At 42.9% G+C, this 27,928-nt stretch overlaps 1 protein-coding gene across 2 annotated transcripts in view; it reads right to left on the bottom strand.

The window, feature by feature from the left end:
* Positions 1 to 412: 412 nt before the first annotated feature.
* The window catches only part of dennd4c (DENN/MADD domain containing 4C), a 38,306-nt gene continuing 10,790 nt past the window's right edge, over positions 413 to 27,928 (bottom strand). Inside the window, exons 2-34 of one of the 2 annotated variants that reach the window (XM_030722594.1) lie at positions 26,717 to 27,027; positions 21,087 to 21,339; positions 20,929 to 20,998; positions 19,102 to 19,271; positions 18,735 to 18,976; positions 18,325 to 18,391; positions 17,511 to 17,569; positions 16,621 to 16,765; positions 14,114 to 14,289; positions 13,870 to 13,970; positions 12,967 to 13,191; positions 12,154 to 12,299; positions 11,893 to 11,931; positions 11,437 to 11,567; positions 11,208 to 11,340; positions 10,916 to 11,122; positions 10,587 to 10,715; positions 10,325 to 10,472; positions 9,835 to 9,984; positions 9,567 to 9,686; positions 9,353 to 9,478; positions 8,136 to 9,214; positions 5,720 to 5,906; positions 5,518 to 5,615; positions 5,248 to 5,423; positions 4,982 to 5,140; positions 4,366 to 4,564; positions 4,167 to 4,277; positions 3,926 to 4,063; positions 2,980 to 3,097; positions 2,419 to 2,575; positions 2,227 to 2,291; positions 413 to 2,126 (exon numbers count right to left, since the gene is read on the bottom strand). In XM_030722594.1, the coding sequence (XP_030578454.1) occupies positions 1,990 to 2,126; positions 2,227 to 2,291; positions 2,419 to 2,575; positions 2,980 to 3,097; positions 3,926 to 4,063; positions 4,167 to 4,277; positions 4,366 to 4,564; positions 4,982 to 5,140; positions 5,248 to 5,423; positions 5,518 to 5,615; positions 5,720 to 5,906; positions 8,136 to 9,214; positions 9,353 to 9,478; positions 9,567 to 9,686; positions 9,835 to 9,984; positions 10,325 to 10,472; positions 10,587 to 10,715; positions 10,916 to 11,122; positions 11,208 to 11,340; positions 11,437 to 11,567; positions 11,893 to 11,931; positions 12,154 to 12,299; positions 12,967 to 13,191; positions 13,870 to 13,970; positions 14,114 to 14,289; positions 16,621 to 16,765; positions 17,511 to 17,569; positions 18,325 to 18,391; positions 18,735 to 18,976; positions 19,102 to 19,271; positions 20,929 to 20,998; positions 21,087 to 21,339; positions 26,717 to 27,015 (5,760 nt within the window). In that variant the 5' untranslated portion in view covers positions 27,016 to 27,027 and the 3' untranslated portion in view covers positions 413 to 1,989. The remainder of the gene's footprint in view (positions 2,127 to 2,226; positions 2,292 to 2,418; positions 2,576 to 2,979; positions 3,098 to 3,925; positions 4,064 to 4,166; positions 4,278 to 4,365; positions 4,565 to 4,981; positions 5,141 to 5,247; positions 5,424 to 5,517; positions 5,616 to 5,719; positions 5,907 to 8,135; positions 9,215 to 9,352; positions 9,479 to 9,566; positions 9,687 to 9,834; positions 9,985 to 10,324; positions 10,473 to 10,586; positions 10,716 to 10,915; positions 11,123 to 11,207; positions 11,341 to 11,436; positions 11,568 to 11,892; positions 11,932 to 12,153; positions 12,300 to 12,966; positions 13,192 to 13,869; positions 13,971 to 14,113; positions 14,290 to 16,620; positions 16,766 to 17,510; positions 17,570 to 18,324; positions 18,392 to 18,734; positions 18,977 to 19,101; positions 19,272 to 20,928; positions 20,999 to 21,086; positions 21,340 to 26,716; positions 27,028 to 27,928) is intronic. The other variant, XM_030722595.1, reaches the window with a different exon arrangement.

Below are 27,928 nucleotides of genomic sequence, written 5' to 3'. Positions count from 1 at the left end.
CCAGGAGGAGCTGTTGCTGCTGTCAGAATGTCTTTTTGTAGTAGACGAAGCTGCTTCTGTTTTACAGACTAAAACCAAAAATCCAAAAATCAACCAACAAAATTTTGATCACTCCCACTGGATTTAAGATCTGTAGACATTTTTAAAAAGAAATTGAACACCCACATGTGCAGGTTGGCTTTTATTTAATTCCACTATTCCATTTTAAATGTGTCATTTTATTATGTTTTGTAAAGCACTTTGTGAACTTTGTTCTTGTAAAGCACTATAGAAATAAACTTTACTTACTTACTTAACACAGACAAAATGCCATTAATATGACCTGAACAATGAAATCATTTTTTTCCCAGATTATTTTCATGGCAATAAAATACAAATTCTTCTTAACACAAAGACAACAACTGACACACTGTTTTCAATCAGTTCACAAACTCATTTATTGCAGCACACTTACGTGTAGACATTCATTTCCTTTCCACAGGACGGTAAAAGAACATTTGACCTGCTATCTTTAAAAAAGTCTTTCTGTACATCCTCTGCCATGAGGAGCTTTACAAAGTCAGTACAGGGCGAAGTCCCCTAAGACAGATTAAAAGGGAAGTGGGGGCAGCTAGTTATAAAAACTAAGTTAGCACACCAGCTGCAATCCAAATGTCAACAATACAAAAATAAATAATTGAGATTTTTTTTTTTGGATGAAAAATGGTTTAAATTGTTACTCTGATGGGGACTAAGATCAGGTTCTAATCTATGCAGTGCAAATTGAATATTTTACAGCACAGTTTCTCATCTGTACGAGTACAGCGCCACACTCACTCCCAACTCCACATGTAGGTCCATCTTCACCCATTTCCCAGCAATTCATCGCAGCACTTTGCAGTTTTCCCATCTGTTTCTCTGTTTAGTGGAATGTCATGTCAAAGGCGTTCAGCAGTCCTGAAGAGCCCTTTGCACTTTTATGTAAACCATAAGAGATCCTGTCTGAACCTCGAAGGTTCGTTCTGTGCTAGAGACAAGAAGAGCCCGAGCACATGTTACAGCTCTAATTCATGATCATAAGGCGACACGTTAGCTGAACAACTGCAGCATGTCACTGTTAAAAATGCAGCTTTTAAAAAAAGACCAACTGAAGCCAGCGCACCTCTGCTGTTTTAATGTGTGGGTGTCAGCGTGGCACACCTTTATGCTTCAGACTGATGATTTTTTTTTTAATGATCTCTACTTTCCAAATAGCTGCTGTCACATGTGTTAATACAGAGATCAATAATCCTGTGAGACCTGCTTTGATCGCAGAGCGTCTGGAATGTTATGAATCTATTTTAGTGATTGATAATTAGTGATTGTCCATAGCCTCAGTCCTCTCCCATTTAAATGTCTCTGCCAATGCAAAGCTACACAGACAGAGAGCCCCAATGTGAGCCTGTACATCTGAACTTAGACAACTTGAACATTCATTAAGACTTGGATCACAACAACCAGGCGTGCCACCTGAAAAAAAAAGAAAAAAAAAAAAAAAAGGCAACCTCATCTGAGGTTTCCCCCAGACTGTACAAAAAAAGACAGGTGAACTTGATTTGCTTATTCTTCTTCACAAAGTGCACAAAGGAAGAGGTGGAGTCTGTACACTGTCTCACACTGAGCTAATATGGGTACAGATAGGACAGATTTAAGCCAAGAGCGAGGCTGCTGACATGCAGGCATACACAGATATTCTGTACAGTGATCAATCGTTCTATACAGTGTCTGTCAGGAAAAGCAACTCAACTAGTCTCAGGAGATTCATTACAGCTTTCCAGAAAGTTTACAAAAACAGTTCCATTTTTAGGCAGCTGCTTGGAGAAAAAGAAACAGCCAGTGGGCTTCTTCCAGGACAAAGGGAAGAAGCAGTACCGTGTCCAGGCAGTTGGAGATGTCTGAAAGGTCTCCCCGTTCCCTACAGGTGAAGCATGACCAGTAAGAGTCTGCGTCTCTGCTGCTGGGAGGATCCGTTCAGATGAAAGGGGTCCCAAAACATTTAAGGCACCACTGGACGCTGGGAGCGGGCGGGCGATCGATGCAGTGCAAAGACTTGAGCTGCTCTGCGCTCAGCTCGTCGTAGGCCAGGCGGTACTCTCTGTCGAAGGCCTCTGCGTGCCAGTGACACAAAGATAGGATTTAGGAACAGTTCATGTCTTGGCTTTTCTATTTCCACACAGCTGATCTTATTTATTTCAAACATTCACTCACCTACGTCGATGTTCTCCCGTCCCAAGGCCACCAGTGAAAGAAACAGGATTTCTCTATAGACACTCCTGAGTGACATTCACAACACATACGTGAGGCATTAGACATGTTTTCACGACTAATGCGCTGCAGCAAATACACAACAAAGTGCTTTTAAAGGAAAGACTAAACAGGGAACACTGAGCAAAGGCTGACCTCTGTCGTCTGACCCCTTCTGGACGCCGTTTGATCTCTCTGATCAGCAGGTTGATCGGCCCGTAGACATCGTTGGTCTGGATGTTGCGAACAATTGTGTTGAGGAGGGTGCGAATCTCCTGGTGATCTGTTGGAGCCAGAGTGCCCCTCTTCTCCACTGAGAGCACAAACACCAAACTATCAGAACATCTGCTGAGATATTCTTTTAGCAATGAGCCTCGGATCTGATCTGCTCTGGTCAGCAGACACATTTTAACAAAAAGAATTAACTTTTGTGTCAGAATTAGATTTTTTTGTCAATCTTTTAAAAAGTTATTAATCAATGCATGCCAAGTTAATTTGGTTTATTATTGCCTAATGTGCACTAAAGAGTATTCACTTGAAGTTTAAAAACCTGACTCTAGTGCCCCCCCCCAGTGGTCGTTAAAGAGTACATACATGCCTAATAATTTGAAAGATCACGATGCAATCTGCAGTTACATGTTCTACGTTTGCTGGCTTTATGTGTGTATTATTAAAGTCAAAACGATACTGATGGATGCTGTCTGTCTGCACACTCACAAAAGGTTCTCCAGAGCAGGTAAAGAGGTTCTCCGGGTTCTTGGTGCAGGTTGATGTTGTCCCACAGGAGCTGTACGTACACCTGCTTACTGTCCTGGGGCAGTGACGTCAGAGGCAACTGCAAAAATAAGCCATTATGTTATAACAATGCTTACATGGTACTGTCTAATTAACAGAGTCTCAAAGAAAGAAAAAGTAGATCCTCTGAAGTAATGAGTTTGCTGTTTTGGGTCTAGATGACTCAAACTTTATTATTCATGGTTTGCACATCATTGCTGGCTTCAGTTTATTAAAGTCAAAGTATATATGTAGGTCACTTATGTAAAGATTCCTCACAGCTTCATTCAGATGCTGTACTCTTCACACACGAGTGAAGAACACAAAGAAGTGAGTTGCAATGGATGGTGTCACAGTTTTCATGCTACAACATGGAAGATGAACATGAGAGTGGGACAGATTTTTTTTTTCTTCCACGTTGAGCAGCTCAAAGACACACAAAGACAATTCGAGTGTGCGTCTATCCATTAATGTGATCACATCCTCTTTAGACTTGTGCTGCACTGAAAACAATACATAAATGTGACACAGTTCCTCCTGCTAACACTGAACAGTGGTACACCCACACAGCAGGCAGAGGGCAGGATTTAGCAAAATCTTGCATGTAGTATCTTCTTGCAGAGGGATGCAAAGGTGTAGGTGTGTTTATTGGTGTTTTAAAAAGATAACCAGTGAAGAAAAATGAGAAAATAACATTTCATGTCTGATTCAGTGCTCTGCTTCAGCTAACTGCTGCCTTTCTTCAACCACCTTGTAGGTTGTTTCATCACAGCTGCACTCTCTCTCTGTGGTGGACAACTATACAGATCACATTGATGGATAGAAATCCAGACCTTGAGACAGAAAAACTTAGAAGAGGATAGAAAACCACACTGCAATGTGGTCTGACCTGTACTCCGTTGTTGCAGTGTTCAGAGGTGAGGATGAGACCAGGTAGGTGAGAGGGCAGGTCCAGGCGGCGGAAATACCACACCAGGTTCCAGAAAATGATTGGGTGCTGGCTGAGAAACTTGTGGGTGTAGATTACCTGGATGGATAAAGCACAAAGTGTGACTTGAAGGATCTTGAATCTGCTGGCTGACATATACAATAAACATTAAAGCATGAGAGAAATGTCCGTATGTGTGTACCTGATCTCCTTCATTCTCCAACAATGTTTCCAGCTCCTTGCGCAGTACCAAGGGGCTGAGGTACGGCACAGACACGGGCTTGGGATTTGGCCGCTTTGTTCCCATGCCATCCTGCAGACGCACAGAATTCCATTCAGTAACTCCACATAAGTAAAAGCACTACTGTCAGTGATAGTTTGGAACAGAAAGCAGCACTGACCGACACTTCTTGCAGACTGCAGGGAAGGCTGGTGGTGGAGACGCCGTGTCCAGGTCTCTGAGAGTAGTCCAGGCTCTGCAGAGGTCCTCCAACACTGTTGCTACGTGTCAGAGAAGTCCCGGTGCATTTCTGCTGCTTACATGCTGCCTGGTGCTCCAGGAGACCCAGAGGGTCCGACTGTACTGGCTCTGGAATCAGACTGGAAATACAAGTTTATTTATATAGCACCAAAAAAACAACAGTCACCTCAAGGTGCTTTAGACTGTAAGGGAAAGACCCAACAGTAATGCAATGATGCACCACAAAAAGTTTATTCCATTCACCAAGATGGATTATGTTGCCATCTAGTGGTTACAAATGGGAAAGGCATCCACATTATAATGACACACATAATCATAACTTTCCCCCTCTGCATTTTAGCAAATTATTTGACAGCCAGGAAAATTAAGAGCAGATTTTAACATATACAGTAGCAGTCAAAATTTGGGACACACTCATCCATTCATATGAATGAATGAGTGTGCTTAAACTTTTGACTGTATTTTGTGCTGTGTGCAAATCCATCTTTTCAGAGTCCAACCTGTGGTACATTCAGTGAATTGAGATGAAGTTGTACCTCTTCTGTGCTCCTGGATCATTTTCTGGAGTCTCCCTCGGCTCATCCTCAGAGAACGTGATAAGGTCGGGTGTCTTAATGTCAGCTGAGCTGCTGGCTGTGGGCTGAGGACTGGTGCTGTGGATACTGTCCCCTGAGGCACTGGGATTCACATAAAACCTTAATAGGAAAATAAGAGAACAGAGATATTTAAATCGGATTTGCCACAAAGAATGTTTGCGTGTTACTAGACAAGAAAAAAAACAAAAAAAAAAACAGTTTCCTACCCGGTCATTGTGCGCAGGTCGTGAAACTCGATGTGCAATAAGGGAAGAAAAACCGTGTGGCAGAAAGGACAGTTGGTATTGAGGTTGGAATCATCAGCTGTCCAGCCCGCCATGATCTCCTCGTCATACACCAGAGCTTCACAGGAGCGGCACTGGGAGCAGCTGGACATCAGCACCTGTAAGTGCGATAACGTGTCAAATCAGACAGAATTATTTAGATGTCAGCAGTGAGAGCGCAGCGGAAACAAAGACTCTGTTCATGTGTCCTACCTCCAGTGCACAGTTCTGGAAGATGCTCGAGGAGGAAGCGTGATGTGAGGAGCTTTGCTCAGAGTCAGGACCTCTGCCTGGGCGCCCTGGATAAAGATCTGCAGGGAGCGACAAAAACAATGCTGAGAGCTGATATCACAGGCCTGAGTACTTCATCGGGTCCCTTTGCTTCCTTTTTTTATATCAGCAGCTGAGTGCTTACGTGTCTGTTGCGTCCCACGGCCTGTGTCACTGCTGCCGCTGCTGCTGCCCAGACTGGTGCAGCTCTGGTTTAGACCATTAGCTACCAACCCTGGGATGGCCTTTCTCTCAGGACTCTCATCCAAGTCATGTGCAGACAGCACATTTTCATCCAGACGAGCTGGGAAACCACCAACCTGAGGTTCATCCTGCAGGGAACAGTTAGACAGAATTAGGATAAAGTTACCTTAATTGTTCTCCTTTATGCAGAAGAAGCAGACTATAAAAGGCACTGAGTGCTTTCACCACATTGCATATCTGAGCCATCAAAATGTATTACCAGATCAGCTGTATGATAAAAAAAAATTAAGGAACTCACTGAAACACATCAGATCTCAATGGGGGGAAAAAATCATGCTGGATAACTATACTGATATGGAATGAAAGGATGCCACAGCGTTTGATGGAAATGAAAATTATCAGCCTAGAGAGGACTGGATTCACAGACACTTCAAAACTCAAAGTGAAAAGGTGATGCAGCAGGCTAGTCCATTTTGCCAAAATGTAATTAAAGCAACTCAAAATGGTACTGGTATTAAATTTAGGTCAGGCGAGTGTGGGGGCCAGTTAGAGGTATCAATTCCTTCATCCTTGAGGAACTGCCTGCATACTCTTGCCACATAAAGCCGGGCATTGTTGTGCACCAGGAAGAACCCAGGACCCACTGAACCAGTATAGGGTCTGGCAATGGGTCCAAGGATTTCACCTTGATACCTAATGGCAGTCAGGGTATCGTTGCCTAGCCTGTAGAGGCCTGTGTATCTCTCCATGGATATGCCTCCACAGACCATCACTGACCCACCACCAAACTGGGCATGCTGAATGATGTTACAGGCAGCATAACGTTCTCCACAGCTTCTCTGGAATCTTTCACATCTGTCACATGTGCTCAGAGTGAACCTGCTCTTATCTGTGAAAAGCACAAGGTGACAGTGAAGGACCTGCCAATTCTGGTATTCTATGGCAAATGCCAGTCAGGCTCCACAGTGCCAGGCAGTGAGCACAGGGCCCACTAGAGGGTGTTGGGCCCTCAGGCCACCCTCATGAAGTTTGTTTCTGATTGTTTGGTCAGAGACATTCATATCAGTGACCTGCTGGAGGTCATTTTGTAGCTCTGGCATTGCTCATCCGGTTTCTTCTTGCACAAAGGAGCAGATAACTGGCCCTGCTGATGGGTTAAGGACCTTATACAGCCCTGCCCAGCTCTCCTAGAGTAACTACCTGTCTCCTGAATCTCCTCCATACTTTTGAGACTGTGCTGGGAGACATAACAAACCTTCTGGCAACATGTTGATGTGCCATCCTGGAGGAGTTGGACTACCTGAACAACCTCTGTAGGGTCCAGGTATTGCCTCATACTACCAGTGGTGACACTGACCCTAGCCCAATGCAAAACTAGTGAAAAAACAGAAAAGATGATGAGGGAAAAATGTCAGTGGCCTCCACCTCCACCTGTTCCCCCTCTAGTGCACCTGTTGTTAATTTCATCAACACCAAAGCAGCTGAAAATGATTAATGACCCCCTCTGCTACTTAACTGACCAGATCAACATCCCAGAAGTTTAAAGGGGATATATCATGCATTTAAATCCTCCCTTTTCATATGTAAATCATTCACTTGTGGTGCGGTCTCTTTATATGTGACTGAGACATTTCACACCCCGCCCCCCTCCAGGTCGCAGAGCGTTCCGCTCCACCCCGTTCGGCCATTTTTGTAGTTTGATAGCAGCAATACAATTAGCTACCGGCAGAGAAACAAGGAAGACTTTCCCCATTGACATGGGTACATTTCCGAGAAAAATAAAATTTAACCAGGCACTTCACCTCTGATGCCTGAGGGTGGTGTATGGAATCGTGTGGGTTGATACACCCAACAAATGAACATTTTGACTTGTTTACTTGCAACCTCGGCATAACTGAACTGGACTACAAAATCGCTGCGAGAAAAAAAAAAGGCGGAGGATTCATGAAATTGGTTAGCTGGAAGTTCATGTCCTTGTTTGGCAGTTCCACAGCAAATACTGTGACGTAACAAATAAGAAAAGTAACAGAGAATAGAGAAAACTGACTGAAAATTATGACCCAAAAAGAATATAAAGATATCTACGCAGCACTGGGAGAGAATACATTTTAATTTACTGCACTCAATGTACACAAAAAATGTATTTAAGGGCTAAAAAAGTGGATTTTGCATGATATGACTCCTTTAAATGACTAGATGGTGTACTCTGATTAAAAACATGAAAGGTGTTGCTTTAATATTTTTGAGCAGGGTATGTTAGACTGCAAAAAAATAAATAAATAAATTGAAATGGATATGATCAGCATCACTGCAAAATCTGCTTAATAAGTGTGGAATTACCCTTTAACGACACTAACCTCATCATCTGAGTCAGCGTAAGCTGATGCCACTGCTCCCCACACCTTGCTGGCCACGTTTGCTGCCTGTTTCATGCTCAACTTAAGCACATCAATTTTAGGTCCTGATAAGAAGGTGTCCATTTTGATACCTGAAATGGTATTAATGACTGATCCCAGTGACCCCCCCTGAGAGGACTTGACCAGTGCGGTCAGTGAGGTCGATCTCACTGTAGTGCCTGCTGCTGCCTTTGTCTTTACTGCAAAAGTCTTGGAGCGTGTTACAGTGTTGGGGCTGCGTTTGGGGGTGGTGCCTGGTGAGCTAGTTGGGGTTTTCACAGGAGGCACCGGGAGGCTAGATCTCCGCTCTAGAGTCTGTTTGGGCTGAGGGGCATCAGTGGAGTCTCCCTGGGACTGCTGGAGCTCCATGCTGGAGGATTTGGCACCCAGAGGGCTTCTCATGCTCATGTACAGTTCAATCTCCTCAGCCAGGTTACGGGACACCACAGCGGGCATGGAGCGTGGCGGCTCCTGACTGTTGACAGAGGCCGACTCTTCGCTCTCCGACACCAGGCGTGAAAGCGGGTCGGATCCCACTTCCACATCTGCCCTCTCCAAGATGGCTCCTCGCACTCCAGACTCATCCTCATTAGTTTCAGTGTTCTTTCTCAGTTGTTTCTCCCTATTTACCTCAGTCCCCTTCAGCTCTTTATCATCTGCCTTTCTTTCTTCTGCCGTTTCTGGGCCCTCTTCCTCTGAAAGCTTTTTAAGCCTCAAGCCCTGATCTTCCTCAGGCTCTTCCTCCAAGTCTTTAAAAAGTGGTCTGGTCACAATAATGGGGGGTGGGCTTTGACCTCCAGAGAGGACTCCAGCCAGTATACGAGCATCAGCGCCCATTCGGCTGGCCATGTGGTCCATGCCCGTCTCAGAGAGCATTCCAGCACGGGTTTCAGCGCTGAAGCTACAGCTGCGCTCAGAGAAGGATTTCTGCCGCTGATGCTGAGACGGGTGAGCTACGGCCTGAGACGGCAGTGAGGCATCCTCATCACAAAGAGACACATTATCGTTCTTGCTATGTCTCCTGAACAGCTGCCCTTTACCTGCACAATGCACACAGATACAGTTAAGGTAGCGCAACAATTAAACTTATGTAGCTTAATTTAAATAAGAATAGGAAATCTTTCCCAAAAAGAAAACAAAGATGAAGCCAATTTTAACAATATTCCCTACTTCCTCACCTGCTTCTCCGTCAAAGCTTCCTGTGGACAGCTTAACTATACTGGGTACATGCGGGGACACATTAACAGGACTGTGGGGCTCTCCCACTGCTACTGCGCTGTCCACTGAGCTGGCAATGTCTCCTCCTGGTTAAAAAAAAAAAATTAAATTAAAAAACTGTGATGCCCACAAAACTTCACTGGAAGTGAATGGCTGAGGCTGGGCTTTTCTTACCATTATGCTGTGCTTTAGCATCGTTTCTCTCATCAGCTGGCGGGAGGACTGCATGTGAAGGTTCAGGCAGCTCTTGGTGCAACTCATCCTTCGAGCCGTAGCCTTGATCAGACTGTCTCCCTGTAGATCACAGAATAAACAAACACAAAAACGGCTGTACTCAAATATAAATCATCTTTAAAGGGGATTTTTTTTTTTCCCTCGGTTAGATGCTGGGACTCAGCTGACCCTTAGGTTACAGAGGACTGAAGATTTGGGGAATCAGTACCTGTACTGCAGTGGTTGTCTGCTGCATCTCCCATGTCATGGGTGGAGGCAAAAACATTATCGTCCTCACCGTTGACCTCGCTTGAGCTGTACGCACTTCCATGACTCAACCGGTCAGCATCAGTGCCTGCTGAGCCACCTTCTGGAGCATCTAGAGAAAGTTACAGGAAGAAGTGTGTAAGTAAACAAGAGAAGACTGTATAGAAAAAGGTTTCCTGGACTGAAACACATCTGGATCCAGATTAATTTGTGTTATTTTCCAGTTAACTTCACGTTAATATCCTTTTCTTATAATTATTATTCCAACTGTATTTGTGAAGCTATGATAAAAAAGCTCCATATGACTTCTAAGCAGGGTCAACCCCTTGTCCGATAAAGCGTTACGTTTTAAGTAATCCTGCTAACAGAAAAACATACAAACAAACCAATCACATAAACTCGCTGGCAGAGATTTATAAATAAATAAATAGCCTGTAACATTCGATTCACACCTGTGGTAGTCAGCGCTGATCCCTTCTCAGAAGACGTGCGGTTTAAAGCGTATTTAAACTGTCCAACTCCACGAAGCACATTACGCAACTTGGTCCACATGAACAGGCCGCTCCGGTTCCGGCTCGGCCACGGGCTCTCCAAGACGGCCTGTGCAGAGCAGGTGAAAGGATGAGATGGGACTGCACGATAAATCCCACGAACAAACATATCAGCAAGACTAAACACACATCAAATCTTCAAGTGTTCAATAATATATCAAACCTTGTTGTAGTATCCATATGTGATGGCGTTGGGATGCACTCCTGCTTTCTTCATCTCAACCAGGACTCGCACAGCCATAACAGGAAGACCCCACACGCCGCAGAGCTGCATCATCACTCTGTAACACACCTGAACGCCAGACAGGCAAAGAAAAGAAAAAAAAAAAAAAAAACACAGATCGTTACTTTGAAGTCCAGGATTTTACATTGCTTATAAAAAAAGAAATTACACTGAAAGCTTAACATAATAAAGAAGATAAAACGACATTTAAAAACACATCAAACTGGATAAAGATAATCCAAAAACATTCCCACAGAATGTGACCGCACCTCATCCAGTATCTCCACCTCAGTGGCCCGCATCCTTAACAGGACGTTGTACGCCTGCTGCATGGCCCGACTCTTTGACTTGGCCATTCGTACAGCTGCTGGCAGGCAGATGAACCACAGGCTGTAGCCGTGACTGAACAGACAGCGGGCCCACAGAGGCGGGTTGGAGTAGAAGCGCTTGGCCATCTTGTATGCAAGTTTGATCTCCTATAAGATCAGTAGAAGCACAATTTAATCACGACAGAAGCATATGTTGATAAAGACTGAAGAGCATGACGGTGACAGTATGTACCTGCTTTGTCCTTTTCGCTAGTAGCGCCGGGCTGCTGGACAGACTGGCCCCTGCTGCTCTGCTGCTGATTGCTGGACGCAGCTCTCTGGGACGGTCAAACAGATTTAACTGCAGCCTCGGGAAACTTTTATACCTGCAGAATGTAAAGCAAGATTGGTGCAAGGTCACGAAAGCATTAAGATCTTTTCTTTTTTTAAAAAAAATATGATTAAAGGGCTACAAGTCTTACGTGTACTGAGGAGGGGGTTCCGGTCCATCATCAGCTGGAGGCTCAGGAGGCATTACAAACACGGTGTGCTCGCTCTTTTGAGACTCATCCAGTTCCAGCAGTCTTGTGTCCTCAGATGACTCTCCTTCAACCTGCAGCAGGGATCATATTCAGAGATATATAGGAAAACACAGACTGTAGCTCATTTCCTGTCTGATGGCAGCAAGTAAACAACTAGGATACAAGGATACTCAAGTCTATAATGCTTTTCTAATTATGCAGTAAAGAATGCTTATGTGAGTGTGATTAGGATTTAAGGACACAGGAAAAGCAGTAAGTGTCTGTGCCCCTTTGCTGAATACATTTATTAGAAGGGGAGAAATTAAAATGTACCCATCTCGTGATGTTAGTCCCAAACGTGAAGGGGGAAAAAAAAATAAAGGTGCGCGGAAATCTGATTACATTATAAGGAATTACCTTGGTGCCCTTGTCGGTGATTTTATCAGAGGGAAAAAGCTGCAAGAAGAGGAAAGAGAGCGAAGGAAACGTAATGAATCAAAGGAAATCATGGCTTCCTCAGCCTCCCAGCGTACAAATGTTATTTTGCCAATAAACCACCATAACACAAAGGCCCCATCCTGGAAGGAACTCTCCAACGGAAGAGATAAACACAACAACAAAGACCAGCATGCATTTTATACACATCTGAAGCCGGCATGACGATGGGATGGTAATCACCTTTTCGACGCAATCATCAAAAAAGGCCAGGCCGGTGTCCTTGTCGCTGACGAAGGTGCACTCCTCGATGAAGCGGATGAATATCTGGGTCTTGGTGAGCTGGGAGTAGAACTTCTGGTGGGCACGGTCTCTGCTTTTGAGAAACCCTGCAGGGAGGCGAAGAGAGAGCACGGCATCAAAAACCATCCGACTGAAATGAATCCAGTGTCAGCTACAAACAAGATTAGACTGTTTGCAGCAACTTAAAAAGAAAAAAAACAAAACAAAACAAAACAAAACAAACAAACAAAAAAAAGAGTTGCACTGTTGTGTTGTCCTTTTGGCTTCAGTTTATGAATTACTACGTCATCAAATCAATGTGCAGCTATATAAGTGTTAAAATATGCAGCATAAAGAGGATTCACTCCATCTAAAATTGATCTTTAAGAGGGGAATTAAATGGAACAGAGCCTATTTCCCAGCAGCAAGCACTTTTATAGCTGATGAGAAAGGTGATTAATTTCTAAAAACACCTTTTAATGTTCTATTTTGGGCATTACGGAGCACAGGAAGGAGAGCCCTAAATGGGATTCAAAGCTGATGCTCAGGGCATCAGCAGCCAGCCACTGGGTCAACCTGATTCCTAATAACACACTGAAAGATAGTTTTGATGCTCCTTGAAATAGAAATGCCAATGAAAGCATGCATGAGTTGATTCCATCTGAATTAAGGCTGTAAATTATGCAAAGGTTACAGATCCTGGAAGCTATCGACAAATCCATAGCGCTAGGTTGGCAACGCATATAAAAAGCTAACGGTCAATCGCTTGTTTACCTTGTAGGTCATAAAGGGAGTCTGCAGCTGTGGCCTTTTCAGAGGGCGCCTGGGTGATGGGTTTGAGGTAGGAGCGGTAGCCCTTCAGGATGGAGGCCATGAAACGAAGGAAGGCTTCCTGGATTTCCATCTCCAGGGCCGTCTTCTTCTTGTGCCAGGTGAAGTCCGCATCCATGGGTGTCATGTCAACAGCCGAGCCCTCCTGCGTCACTTGGCGTACTGAAACTTAAACACAAACCGGTGCTGTCAGTTTAAACTATTTAAATAAAATCTCTTAGCTCGCTCTCCCTTTTATACGGTGCTTTTAATGTGGCACACAGTTAATAATTTACTTTTCCGTAACATTAACAAAGAGGGCTGTTTGATGATGATGATCATCATGATGAAGACCAAACAAACCAAACAACCAGAAAGGAAAAAAAAATGTAAAAGTATATTTGTTTTTTTAAAGGAAATAATAAATTATATAGTACCAGTGTCCAAATGTTTGACTGGTACTGTATAAAATCAGATACTTTTTATTTTATGTTGTAAAATTTTATATCATAATGAAAACATTTTATTTTGAAATGAGTTTTAGTCAGTGCTACACAAATTAAATACACTGTTATAATTGATTTCAACCTAATTATTTAACTAACAACATAGTTCATTAAGACATACAGTTACAGCTTTGACTGCATTCTGTCTGCTCCCACATTTTACTAACAAAACACCACGAGGCAGTGACGACATACTGCAATTTAAGCTTACAGCGCTCTGATAAAGATTAAGCACCACATCAAACGAGTCGAACACTGTAGTTTGTGGCTGATTTGCCCACTTCCTGTAAATGAATCTTCATGTGTTAATGAACACATAAGTGGGTGAGGATTTGCAATACAAATGAGGTGCTGTTTGTACCAGTGGCCAGCTGGTGGTGCAAGTTGCTCAGCGAGCTCATGAGGCTCTTGCAGGGCTTCTTTGGGAGGTTCTTCCAGTTGCTGTGTCTCTTCTCGTCCGACCTGCAACATACAAAACCACAACGTTAACTCGCTGGAAGTAACAAGACAGCTGCACACAAATCTGCAGCTGAAACAGCTGTTCAGCTTTATCAGAGCTGTTAATGTACAGGACAGTGGGTGTTTTTCTCTTGTAAACAACATACAGGTAGATAGTGTTGGTGTCCAGATCCACACAAACAACATCTGGTGGGGGGTCATAAAGGTCAAAGTAGCGGGAGTCCACGCCCACTATAAATGGACACGGGGCATTGAGGACGCCTGCGAGAGAGAGTGGGCACAGGGGGATGTAGGGACACTGCCACTGGAAGGGGAAAATCATCTGGAGGGAGACAAAAAACCAGAAACAGGAGTATTACTCCCAAATGTTTTTAAAGAGTTCCACATGGGTAAAAAACAAAACAAAAACGCATTTCTTTCTTTCTTTATTCATGAGCTCATTTGTTTTTACAATGCTCTACCCCTCAAGAACATATTTATGAGGCACCAAAGTTAACCAATGCAGGCAACTAAGACAAATTTAAAGCGTCACACTTGCATAACTGCTCTATTGTGACAGCTGAAACCTATTTGGGCGATTTTGAGAATTGTGAAATCCTTATGTTTCTGGAACTGGAGAATAAACAACCAAATCTCAGTGAAAATCTCAGTCAAAGTTCAAAAAAAAAAAGCTGGAGGGGCGGCAGTTTTATTTGGATACTACGCTGCTCGGGGGCGCTGGTTGTGAAGCGCAAAGCAACGATCAGCTATAAAAGCAGAGTGATAGACGTGCAGGAAGTGTATTAGCATAATGACAGAAAGTGTTGCCGTCACTCAGAGTGGGCATCATTTATGTTAGAGAGGATTTTAGTGCCTGCATGATAGCGATCAATACAACATCCAGCATCAAATACTTCAAATTACTGCCACTTTAAAATGGCCACAAGTGTAAAAAAGCAAGTCATTATCTTGTGGTTTAAAGCAAGCTTTAGTCATACATGAGCCGCATTTTCATTCCCGTGCTTCACTCTAATGTTCTCCCAACTGGGAAGCCACCTGCGCCAATACTGAACAGGAGTTGTTACATTGTGAGAATTAAATACTGCTCACTGTTACTGATTACAGCGTAGGCTTCACTGATTCTGTGTCTACATTAAAATAGAGATGTGCTCACATCACTGCTCAGAAACTTGTTCCTCTTCTCGCTGCTTATTTTCACCGTTTCTGGATCAAACCGCTCCACCCGACTCATCTCAATGCGCTTTCATTACAGTCATAAAATATAAGTTAAGGAAATGAAACTGATACTTACAGTTCCCTCCGTATGGAACATTTAAAGATGTCTTGGACTAATTAGTGTTAAAGGAATTACATATACTGCAGATCATGGATGGCTCATCACAGCAGCCGAATGACTAAATAACAAAGTGTGTGTTCTGTAAGCTCTTAATTAGTGTTTTAATTTAAGTATGCAGACAGTTTCTATTCTCTGGAGTTCTGATGAATGTTGACTCAACAAGCATGACTACTACTTAAGTCACTCCAGAGTAAACTGTTGGGTTATCCAGGGCGACTATCTCTTAGAGGTCTTGATGCACAGTAGAGTTAAACTGGGCACCTACAGATATTCATTTAATCCTCTAGGAAATATTTCTGTTAATGGCTTGTTGCTGTGTCCCATTAACGTGCCCATCCATTGTGCGATGTTTTGTAGTGCCAGTCATTTGTTTCTTATCTCAAAAGTTCAGATAAGTCAAAGAAATGTGAGTGTAAATGTTCTGCAGGCGCAGACTGGAAAAGGTAAACAACTTCACAACTGAGACACCAAAGCCTGCAATCGTGCTGCACTTCACAGAGAGGTGTTGTGCTGGACTTTCTTCTAAAAATGCCGTCACACTGGATTGTTTTCTTCACTTGTAATGTTTAGATTTTTAAGGGTAATTACACATTTAATCCCGGTCCTGTATTTCAAAACGGCTCGATCACAACACTTCCAGGGCAGATAGCGCATTTACGAGCAGAGGAAAGCAAAGATGTGTGGAGACAACGACTGCATGGTCACTCCACTTTTTTCTATATTGTCAGCAAAGGCACTGAAACACTGCGGATACTCTGTCTAAAAACACAAAAATGAACTAAAACACAGCAAATTCAAATGGACTGTCAATTTTCTGTTTTTGCCTAGAACAGGCTGCTCTTCATTAGAGCCCGATAGAGAATTTTTAAGAGCGACACTGATATTTGGGGACTCAAAAATCCTCAAATCGGCCAATAGTTTTTCTTTCAGACACACTGAACATAAAACAGATTTCTTTGTCACTTATTTGTAGATATTTATTTATGCCCCCCATTTATCAGCTGATATCAGCAAAGAGCTAATATCAGCCGACCAATGAAGGGGTCTGGCTCTGCTTTCATGTCCAATATGCTCAGCTGCCACACTGGACATGGGAATTACCAAAGGCTTAAAGTACACTTTGTGATTTGTATTTTAAATTTTATCTTTTAAAATAAAATACATTAAATTCATCAGAAAAATGTAAGCAGACTAAGCAGCAGAATGTCTGCTAAAATCTAATCCTACAAAAAAGTTTGATCTATTTGAGTACATTTGAATACTCAAATATTCAAATTGAGTATGACGATATGAGAGTCCATGTTGGAGCCTACTCACAGCCACCACAGCCTCGGCCACTCCGGTGAGCACGGCGGGCCGGAGCGAGTGCAGCAGGATCTTGCTCTCCAGCAGGACAAAGTGCAGCAGTGTGGCGCAGTTCTCCGAGCCCAGATTCATCAGCAGAGTGCCATAGTCTGCCCCGCTATCAGGGTGGGAGAGAACAGAGGAGAGAGGAATGAAGCAATAAGTTCAGGCCGGGAACAGAAAGCACAGCGGAAAGTGAAGGAGACGGAAAATTAAAGGACGGGAGGGGGGAAAAAAAAAAAGGGGTAAATGGATTTGTAACTAGATTCAGGCAGAATTGGAGAAATGGGAAAAACAGGCAAAAGGCAGAAATACAGGCACATGAAATTTAAAACTAATCTACACAATGGCATCAGAAAAACAATATGACGCATACAGAGACCTCATATTCAAAATAACACCATTAACTTAAAATATATTGTTTAATCAATCTCTTATTAAGTATCTACTTTATCTGTTGCTTCACTTTGCTAATGCACTCTGTTTTCATTTGCTTTGTTTGTTTTATAATCTAACAATATGACCATTTTAAAAGCCTTTGAGCGGTAACACTGTCTAACCCATTTAAATCACTATTATAGAGACTGCAGAACACATTACTTTGAATATCAATTAGCAGCCGGTGCTAGCTTTAACAAAAGCTTGTCAATCACCATTTTTGTGAAGTTTCAAGGTTACATAAGGCAGCATGGAGAGCTACAAAGAGGATAAAACAGTGGCTGATTGAATTACTCATATCTATTGGGAAGCTGCAAATGTATGAAAAGTAGCAGGAGAAAAAGGCTTTAAAAACTGATTTAACTGAACATGTTTTTTGTAGCAAAATGATTTTGTTATGTGTTTCTTTATGGAGGCCAGCGTACCTGAGGGGTAAGGGTGTAGACACGGGCTGGGAGAGGATCAAGGTGTCATGTACCGAGAGCTGCAGGGGACATTAAATAACATGAGTAACAGAAAAATACAAAAAAAAAAAAAAATCACAAACAGTACTGTGCAAAAGTGGCAGAGACAGACAACCATTCACACCTATGGGCAATTTAGAATCACCAATTAACCTAACCCCAGGATTAAGGAACAGCAATATAGCACATAATAATAGGTGATATTAACAGAAATTAATAAAACCAGAAGCAGCTTTGCAGGGGTTTAAAACTTGGTGAGAGACAAGACTGAAAGGATGGGTTTGTCCAAGATCTTGGAGGGAGAAAAATAAAAAGGCAGAGCTGATGGCTGGAAGCACAGCTGTCACCCAAAGTAACTGATTAGACAAAATTAGAAATATTTACAGTGCTGGAGTTTTTTATAAGCATAAAGAATTGTGGAGAATCCTTGCAGGAGTGTGGATGCATTTCTGGAAATGGTGTTTGGAATTTTATTTTGGTTTGGTGCTAAATTCATTCTGCAGCATCTGAAATCATCCTGAGGCATATAGAAATCTTGAGACAAGAAGAACATGGAGTATTGCAACAGATGGACCTTACATAAAAAGACAGAAGACACTGAGACAGCCTAAATCCACAGAACCGCAGCAGCAAACTTTCCAAGACACTATCTACAGTAGGAGAATGTAGCATTTCATGTGAAGCAAAATGACGCTGCAATATTTCAGAAAACTCTAAAGTGCCTAAAACTTATGCAGAGTTCAGTCAAGACAGAGAGAGAGAGAAAAATTCTGACCTGGACCAAGATTCTGGGTCTTTGAGGGGAAGGAAATGAGACATTGTGCATGAAGTGTGAGATGTGCCTGTTGAAGGAAATAATAAACTGATGTTAGCTGTTTCCTTTTAAAGGTCTACATCAGGGGTAGGGAACTCCAGGCCTCGAGAGCCGGTGTCCTGCAGGTTTTAGATGTTTTCCTGATCCAGCACACCTGAATCACATATAGAAGTCATTAGCGGGACTCTGGAGAACTTGACTGCAGACTGAGGAGGTAATTCAGTCATTTGATTCAGGTGTGCTGGATCAGGGACACATCTAAAACCTGCAGGACACCGGCTCTTGAGGCCTGGAGTTCCCTACTCCTGGTCTACATTAAAGTGCCCAACAAATGACTTCGAATGTATCAACAGCTACATGTAGCTTCCTACTTTTCGATGGGCAGCGGGTGCGGGCCTGAGACGGAGAGCTTGTAGATGAACATCAGGAACTTGCGGAAGGACTCAAAGAAGGGCCATCGGGAGAGCAGACAGATGCATTTATTGGTGTTTACAGGCCGGTTGGGGATCATCTTCTTCTCCACCGTGGTGAGAAGGCCCAGCTGGATCTTCTGCTTCTCGCTCAACAGATCCACTGGGTAAGGCTCGTAAAACTGGATGGCTGATCCATACACCTGGAACAGGAGACCCCAGCCAGTTTAAACACTTAAATTGAGATCTTCCTTGATTATCAAAGGATTTGCAAAACATTTTTTCATTTTCTATAAACGATAGTTTGCTTTTAGCGGCTGCGTCTCACCTTTTCACCAGAAGAGACGGTTAAGACAAATGTGGAAAAGACAGGCAGAGGGTCTCGCGTGTTTGGTGCCCAACACTCGATCTTGGCACCCATGGGCAAACAGAACAGAGGTACAGACTCTGACAGAGGAAAAGACTCATAGTCCTCTTCTGGGTAACGAAAGATTAGGCCTGGAGCACAGAACAAGACACAAACAATAAACAAAAATCCGGTGATGCAGCAATGTGGTCGTTTGGAGCAAGACAGGTGGCAAAGTTGAAGTTTGTTGACTTGTTTCCAGGCCAAACACTTCCTCAAACTTCCAGGCAGGTTATGCTCCTCTGCAGGGATTAAATAAAAGCTACCTTTAAGAAAAGGGAAATCAGTACTCTTACAGGCAGCAGCCTCTATCATTCATTTTGAGGAAATAAGTATTTTAGCCTTCAGTTCAACTTCATGTTTGGCAGGTTGTCACTTTGAAATGACACGCACATATTTCTGCACACACACTTGCACACACACACAAAGAAGTCTGCAGACACACAAAAGGGCGTGGCAGGAAGTGCAGTTGTCCGAGATGAATAAACAGCCACTTCACAGGAAAAAGGCCAGCCGAAAGATAAAGCCAGCAAGCATGTCTGCATGGGTGTGTGCGTGTGTGTGCGTGTGTATGCACACATGAACGCTGATTATACGTGCGTTACACAATGCGCTGTTCCAAAGGCCAAGCTGCTGCGGAAGCTTTCAGAGAAAATGTCGCACAAAGATCAGAGATATACACTGAAAGTAACGCGTGCTTGCTTTTTTGAGACAAAAATGTAAGAGGTGGCGATTGTGATGACACACAATGCGGCAACATTTCTCACTGCTTCAGTTTTGTTATCAGTGTGTGGACAGCATTTAACAGAGCTACACATTGTGGAAAGACTCATGACTGCAAAACCTTTGGCACCAATTGTTATTACAGAACATCTTCCTGTTTTCCTCCGGCCTGGCAGCTCCATCTTCAACACCCTTTGTCCAGCATATCCACTCTCCCTCCAAACCACCTCAGCCCCGCCTCTCTAACTTTGTCTCCAAACCGCTCGACCTGAGCTGTCCCTCTGATGGACTCATTTCTTATCCTGTCCATCCTGCTCACTCCCACTGAAAATCCTAACATCTGCAACTCTGCCACCTCCAGCTCAGCCTCCTGTATTTGTCTCTCCAAACTGTACATCACAGCAGGTCTCACTACCATCTTGTAAACTTTCCCTTTTACTTTTGCCGCTATCATTTCAACACAAATCACACAAAAACCACCCACTCCACCCTGCCTTGCACTCTCTTCTTCTCTTGAGCACTTTGGATGGCTGATCCCTGGTATTTAAACTTGTCCACCTTCACTGTTATATCTGCCTCCCTCTCATTCACACACGTGTATTCGGTCTTGCTTCTAACGGTCAATAACAAAAACAGTCAAAAACATTTCTGTGAATTTCTGAGATTCTGTATTTACCATTATTTTCAACTTTTTATTTTAAATTGTTCTAGCATTTTCTAATAAAATATCTCTATATTATTATATTCCACATTATGACAAAATTACATTCGTTCTGTTGAAGACACAACTGTCAGTGACTTGCCTGTTTTAAATAAGACAACATGCTGATTAAAGTTTTAGGTTAACTCACTATCTTGCAAGCAACTCTGGCACCACATGAGCCGATCATTAAAGACTGAATTAAACAATAACTGAATAACATGAAGACAGACACAAAAACCAGAAAGCAGTAACAGCTGTTCAGTAGGTACAGGAAGTAAATTACAGTTAAAGACGACATTTTGAGACTGATCGCTTTTACTCACCGGCTTTGTAACTGATGGAATTTGACGCGGATACTGACTTCTTGTAACACAGGAACACGCTGGAGCCCCACTGAAAAACCAATCACAAGGTCACACTCTTATTATGTGTCTGAACCTTCACCGCTGAGAGCGAGCTAAGAAATAAAACTCAGACGCACCATGCCACAGTTGAGGTTCTTGTCCACTTTGCAGAAGGTGTGCGGTGGCGTCTCGCCTTTGCTGGTGACAATGACGCAAATGTCCGTCACAGCCAGGGAATTCTGAGGCTGGACAGGGGGCGCTCGGCGGAAGGTGATGAAGATGCGCTGCGAGGTTGCGGAGCTGTTGTTGACATTAGCGCAGCGTCCGTATGGAGTTGCCTGGATGACCTCACACCCCTGGATGAGACGCTCCTTACCCTCATAGAGCACGCTGAAAGGGATCAAACAGGAAGTAAAAAGGTTAGCTTGGCAAAAATTAGGATTAAATTATGCAGATAAGGCAACAGCAGAGAGACTTGAAAAGGTAATGGTAATTTCTTGAAGTAGGCTGATGTGACAGGTTGACATATCTCAGCCTCAGGAGCCTCCACAGTATTCACGGACACAAGAATTATTTGTTTAAAGCAAACACGTCAACAGTTATTTGGATAAACATGTTTTGGATTCTGAAGAAAAGAAAAAAAAAAATCCACATTAACTTTAGTTTGGTATGAGGATCATCTGAGCCAATTTCAATGAAGATTGGTAGAATTTTAAGGCCTGGGAATATTGTGAAATTCAAAATGCACTCAAATCATGTATCATACTTGGTGTTTTCATAATGGTAAAAAAATCTTGCACAGTTCTGACTCACACTGGTTGGTCCTCATTTTGGCTATTTTATTAAAGCCGAGGAACCACCAACCCATTTTCAGCCTGTAGCTGGAGGTAACATCATCAACACTAATGGCAATGCTAATGCTACATAGTTAATAGTTTCATATTTTTAACATTCATTCACTTTACATATATTGTGACCACGTTTGCTGTTTGTGCACCAAAGAACATTTGGTATTATATGTGGGGTTAGAGGCTGGAGTGTGTGAGATACAGACATGAAACCTGATGAAATGAATCAGGGAAATGTCCCCAATCAGTGTGAGAAATAAAAAATAAAACTTATATTACCAGCAGAAGGATAACTGTCTCAGCTCAGTGTGTCCCCTGCCATCTGTCAGTGGATCACCAGCTTTCTGACAGACCGGACACAACAGGTGAGGCTTGGGGATATTACCTCTGACATAAGAACAGTCAGCACTGGTGCACCACAGGGCTGTGTTCTCTCTCCACTGCTATTTTCTCTTTACTCAAACGACTGTACCTCTACAGACCCAACAGTGAAACTTCTTAAGTTTGCAGACAACACTACGATCTTTGGACTAATCCAGGACGGAGATGAGTCTGCATATCGGCAGGAGATTGATCGGCTGGTGCTCTGGTGCGGTCAGAGCAACCTAGAGCTGAACACACAAAAGACTGTAGACATGACAGTGGATTTTAAAAGGAAACACTCGACACTGCCTCCCATCACCATATTCAACAGCACCGTGTCTACCGTGGAGACATTTAGGCTCTTGGGAACTATTATTTCCAATGACCTAAAATGAGAGGCCAACACCAACTCCATCCCCAAAAAGGCCCAAGGATGTACTTTCTGTGTCAACTGAGGAAACACGGTCTGCCACAGGAGCTGATGAAACAGTTCTACACTGCAGTCATTGAATCTGTCCTGTGTACATCCATCACAGAGTGGTTCGGTTCAGCCACAAAACAGAACACATGCAGATTGCAAAAGGTGGTGGACAGAGCAGCAAAAATCATAGGTGCTCCGTTGCCCACCCTCCAGGACTTATACACCAGAAACCGGGCGGAAAAAATGATCACAGACTCCTCACACCCTGGACACGAACTCTTTAACCTCCTACCCTCTGGCAGGCGCTACAGAGCCCTGAACACAAAATCAAACAGACACTGTAAAAGTTTCTTTCCAAATGCCATCAAACTTATTAATAACAAAAACTGAACTGCTGTTTACTGTTACTTGCCACTGCACTTATATAGGCTGTATAATACAGCAGCTGCACCTAACCTTACTCAGCTATTTTTCTTGCACTATATTTATATTTTCGTACATATGCAAATTCCATTGAACATGTGAATGTGTACGTTGTCTACATAGTCTTGTCTGCATATTGTGTTGTTTGTCAATTGTAGAGAGCTAACAACAGCCGGAAACAAATTCATTGTATGTGAAACCATACAGCTGGTTCTGATTCTGATAAGATCATGAACAAGTATGCAGCTTTTCCCCAAAACCACCATCAAAAGCAAAAAATAAAAAATAAAAAAACAAATTTGCAGATCGCTTTGTTTGGTAATTTTTTTTCTAGCGGTGAAGTTTCTGAGTAACGAGCTTAACAGTCTGAAGTGAAGGTTTTCAGGGAGTCCTCCAAAACAATTATTGAGGGGATGAATTCCCGGCTGTGTTACGTCTATGCCTAGTAAGTATTTCCATCACCGTGTATCAAGTTATGTTTCGTGATTGGATGCAGACAATGGGAAACAGTGACAAACGCAGTAGTGCAGAAACTCTGACAAAACAAAATTTCCGATGTAAAATAAACTGTTGATCTAGTTTCACAGAGCAGAAATATAAACAGCAGAAACTAAACAAGCAACTAAATGAAAGCAAACTGATAACAGAAATTGGAAACCTACAATATAAAAGAAAAAGTCACCCGTGTCTTAAAAAACCCACACATTTATCATTACTTGAATCCTGTGTCATTCATAAGGACAACACAAAGCTGTGTAGTAAGAGTAAACAACACAAAGCATGACATACATTCACTTTACAACATGACATTACGCTCTAGAACTGCACAGACAACTAATCCGTACCCTCTGACTTAGCCACAAACTGTACACAAAATATGAACACATCACTTGATATGCTTACAGTGTTAGCAACATATATTTCCACAACGAAAACACAAACAGGTTCACAAAGTTCACTGGGCTTTTTGTTCTATTTTGGGCTCCACCACTTTCTGCCTCTTCAGTTTCTTCTGCTGTGTGCAGCAGCAAGTGTGTCAACCTAAACAATGTCACTGCAAGCTGTAACCCCCACTGTGAACGCGCTCATTGGGCATGAGAGGAACAGCAGGCAGCGCTATCTGATCTGAGCATTGTGATACTAATTGCTGCAGCTTTAAGTCTATACGCTATCAGAAATATTATGCTTACAAAAAAAGAGAAAATGCAAAAGCCTCTAATCTCTGTAACCTCCATGCTGCTATGATGCACAGCTTCAATGCAATTATGTAGTTATGCAAGCACACAAATCTGACAAAACATACGCACTGCACTGCTACTATATGAAAGCATCAATCCAATTAGGAAAGAGAGTGTATTCCTGAGAGGCACTAAATAACAGGGTTAAGCTATAGCACTATGGTAGGAATAACTCTGGCTCTCCTGTTTTACAGAGGGGATCAGTTGTGGTCAGCACTGCTGACTTTGTTCCAAAAGCCCTGGTTTCTCTGTAAAGCCTCAGTAAGAAGTCTGTCTTCAGTGAGTGATGTGATTCAGACTCACGAGCTGACTCAATCAAATCCCAGACAGCAAAGTGGTTCTCGTATCCAGCTCACAACAGATTAATACCCTTTAAATATCACTGCTAAAATATTTTGTGTGCTACCTGTCTCTGTGACCTACTCACTCCTACTGTGGATATCACACAGCCAAGAGCTGCAGTCTGGAAAGCAATCAGTGCCCCACTGTGTTGGATTTTTTTGCATGACTGCAGGGCTTCTGTAGCAGCATGCTCCATGTCCTCCCTTTCCATCTGGACAATGCCACGTGGGAGGCCAAAAAGCTTTGACTGCTGCCCCTCTACAAGCTAGGACTAAAACACACTTTTCAATCTCGGGCAGGCTTAGAGGCAGCCGCTGCAGATATAACAGTCCTGAAACACTCCATTTATTCTGAAAGGAGCGCAGGACAAATCTAAAGAGGCCAGGAGGACAGTTGCCAGCAAATTCTCATTTAGGCAACAAAAACAGGGTCCTAATGGGCACAGTAAGCAGTCATGCTCTGGAGCCCCGAGGCTGGGAATGTCTGACAACAGAAGGAACAATGAATGATTTACGTTTCGCTGGATTTACAGTACATTTATTCTTGCGGCAGGTTTTAAGAGCTGATAGAAGTTTAGTTCGATCTAACTGGTTAACCAGTTACAAAATGAATTCATTCATTTACAGCATTTTTAGTAAAACATGCACCCTCTCACAAAGCTTTTGGAATAAATTCATAAATTTTACATTAGGTGTCTAAATACTTGCTAACACAACACAAGAGGACCACAGGGTCATTCTGCCTCATTAGAGGCATCACTAATCTGGTATATGTATTTGCATGCTGACTGGGATTGCACAATCTCACAGAGGAAATATGACTTGGTAATCAATCTTCTGTTTATGCAGTCCACACCAGCAACTGCATCTTTAAGGGCCATGACTTTAAAGTGATATTTAGGAGGAAGGATTCACATTTATGGCACATGAAATAAACCAAATCTGTCACAGAATAAGAACAAAGTCCGATGCAGCAAAGCATTTTTAGGGCAGCCTTGACTTTGCGGAGAGAAGAGGATTCTTCCAGAGAGGGAGAAAGAGCGCTGGCAGTTGTAACTGGAAACTCCAGTTTGTTAGCAGGAGACAAAACCAGGCTTTACACAAAGCTTAGGTGTGTGAAGAACGTGAATGCCTCAGGATGTTGCGTCACTGCTCTGAAAGACGCTTGTGATCTTGCTCGGTCGACTCAGGTAACAGACTAAAGCGCTGATGATGAAATGTAGATTAAAAGTTTGGCTCCTGTGTGGGAAAGTAAGGCTCATGGCTTACCTCGCTGCATGAAGTGAAATATATCGGAGTTCCCTTTTAAAACATAATAGCAGGAAGCAGGAAAAATTTCTATTGACAGCTAAGAGCCAAGATGCGTGGCTGAGTGGGAGGGGAGGGAGGGGGGGGAGGACTCCGTCATAAAATAGGGGAGAGTGAATAAACAGTTAACTCACCTACTTCCCGAATGCTTGGAATAATGTAATGAAGGCAAACCCAACACGAACCGGTTTTTGATTAGGAGGAAAAACAGCCTGTTAGTTTTCTGTGTGAACAGCTCATCATACTTATTTAAATATTTTTTTCATGTGAAATTCTGAACAAGGACGTGGCAGGACTGGCAGATTAACCATTCACTCAGCTGATTGCTTTATCACATTTCCATCACAGGGGTTTCTTCTGCATGTGATGCCAGCATGCTAGCAGCAATTACAGCAAATTGTAGCAGGTTTAACTGCCGATCTTCTTTCTCTTCCCCCAAAAGCTTGCTTCTTTGTCTAACCCCATCAATCACAATAGCACACCAAGAAATGAAAGCAGGAGATGGGCCTATGGATTCAGAGCAAACTGGATTAAGTAAAATCTCGTTACTAGTTTTATATACTTGGCTGAGCTGAGTGCATAGGAAAAAAATATCAATTGAAAATACAGATTTCTTCTGTCTGATTTATTGATTTAGAGCAGAAGTTGCTTACTGATTATATCCTTTTAAGCATATCAAGATTTTTCTCTCCTGCTATTCATCAGTCAAACCCAGTTTCTCCAACTGGTAAATGAACCCACTTATAATGCGTCTCCTCCTGCTGCAGGAAAAGGAACATTTGTGATTACAAACACGGGCACACTGTAAATAAATTGCTGACTCACCCAATGTCAATTAGCGGAGCCTTCCCTCGTCCCCTCTTGTAGCAGAGGAAGAGCTCAGGACTCTTAAGACTGCCGTGATTAAGGTTGGCTGGCTGGCCGCTGTAGGTGCTGTCAATACAAGTGAAGCCTTCGGGCACAGTTTCTCCCGCTGACTTGTTAATGACGGCCAAGTCAGTGATGGGTGCTTTGGGGCCGGTGGACTTGGTCTCTGATAGGTCCTGCTCTAGGGGTGTGGACTTGTCGGTCAGCCCGGCCACCACAAAGTAGTCGGTCACACGGTGACCCTTGTCCTCAATCATGGCTGGATGTACCTGAGAAGCAAGAATATAATTTTTTTTTTTTTAAACTCTTAGACAGTAAACACTCTTCTATTCTCTAATGTGCTTTAAAAGTTCCTGCAAGTGCCAATGTCTACAGGTCTAACAACTGCAACAGTTATTGTATTTAAGCCATTGCCAAAAAATGGACTGAACAGTGAAAGCAAAGCTCTTACAATACATCTCACTATGAGGCAGCAGGATGGGGTTCACATGCATTCCCAGAATCTAAATAATACTGTGGCCAAAGCATTAAAAAGATATTTTAAGACTGTTGCACCCCATTGGAGCAAACAAACTGGGGAAACACAAGGTTTAATGGAGGGACTGGATGTGCTGACATTCACAAACAGTCACTGTACATCACCGCACCGCTCCAAACAAGTCAAGAGAGTTAAAGCTCTGGTGGCTGCGACGAGCCAAGGCAGAGCGACCGAGCCCAGAGGAATGCTCAGAAATGCCACTGAGAGTGTAAATCAAGCAGACGTCCCAAGTCTATAAAACACTTCAAATATGGTCTCAAATCGGGCCACAATGCGCCTTTAGGCATCATTTATTGAATGTTTTGGAGAACTTCTAATAGAAGTTTATGTTTTCCCAGTGAACTTTTGAGTCACAATGCCAAGTATGCAGTTCACAGTCGGGGAATCAGTAATCAGTTACAGCTCAAGATGCAAATGCAGCCACACGCTGCAAATGCTAAAACTACAGATTTCCCTTCCTTAAAGCCCAGTATGACCAGAACTGTCCAGTTTGTAGCAGGTGGTTCCTCAGTACATAGTGAGGTAACAATACATCTCCAAGTCTGTAATTTCTGCCACAAGAGGACTCCCAATCAAAACACTTACTAAAGATGTAGTCTGAAGACACTGTGAAGTAGCATCGTGATCATGTG

The sequence above is a fragment of the Archocentrus centrarchus genome (genome assembly GCF_007364275.1).
Source record: "Archocentrus centrarchus isolate MPI-CPG fArcCen1 chromosome 18 unlocalized genomic scaffold, fArcCen1 scaffold_23_ctg1, whole genome shotgun sequence".
Lineage (NCBI taxonomy): Eukaryota > Metazoa > Chordata > Actinopteri > Cichliformes > Cichlidae > Archocentrus > Archocentrus centrarchus.
The sequence above is the reverse complement of the archived record's forward strand: the minus strand, read 5'-3'. Positions and strand labels throughout refer to the sequence as shown.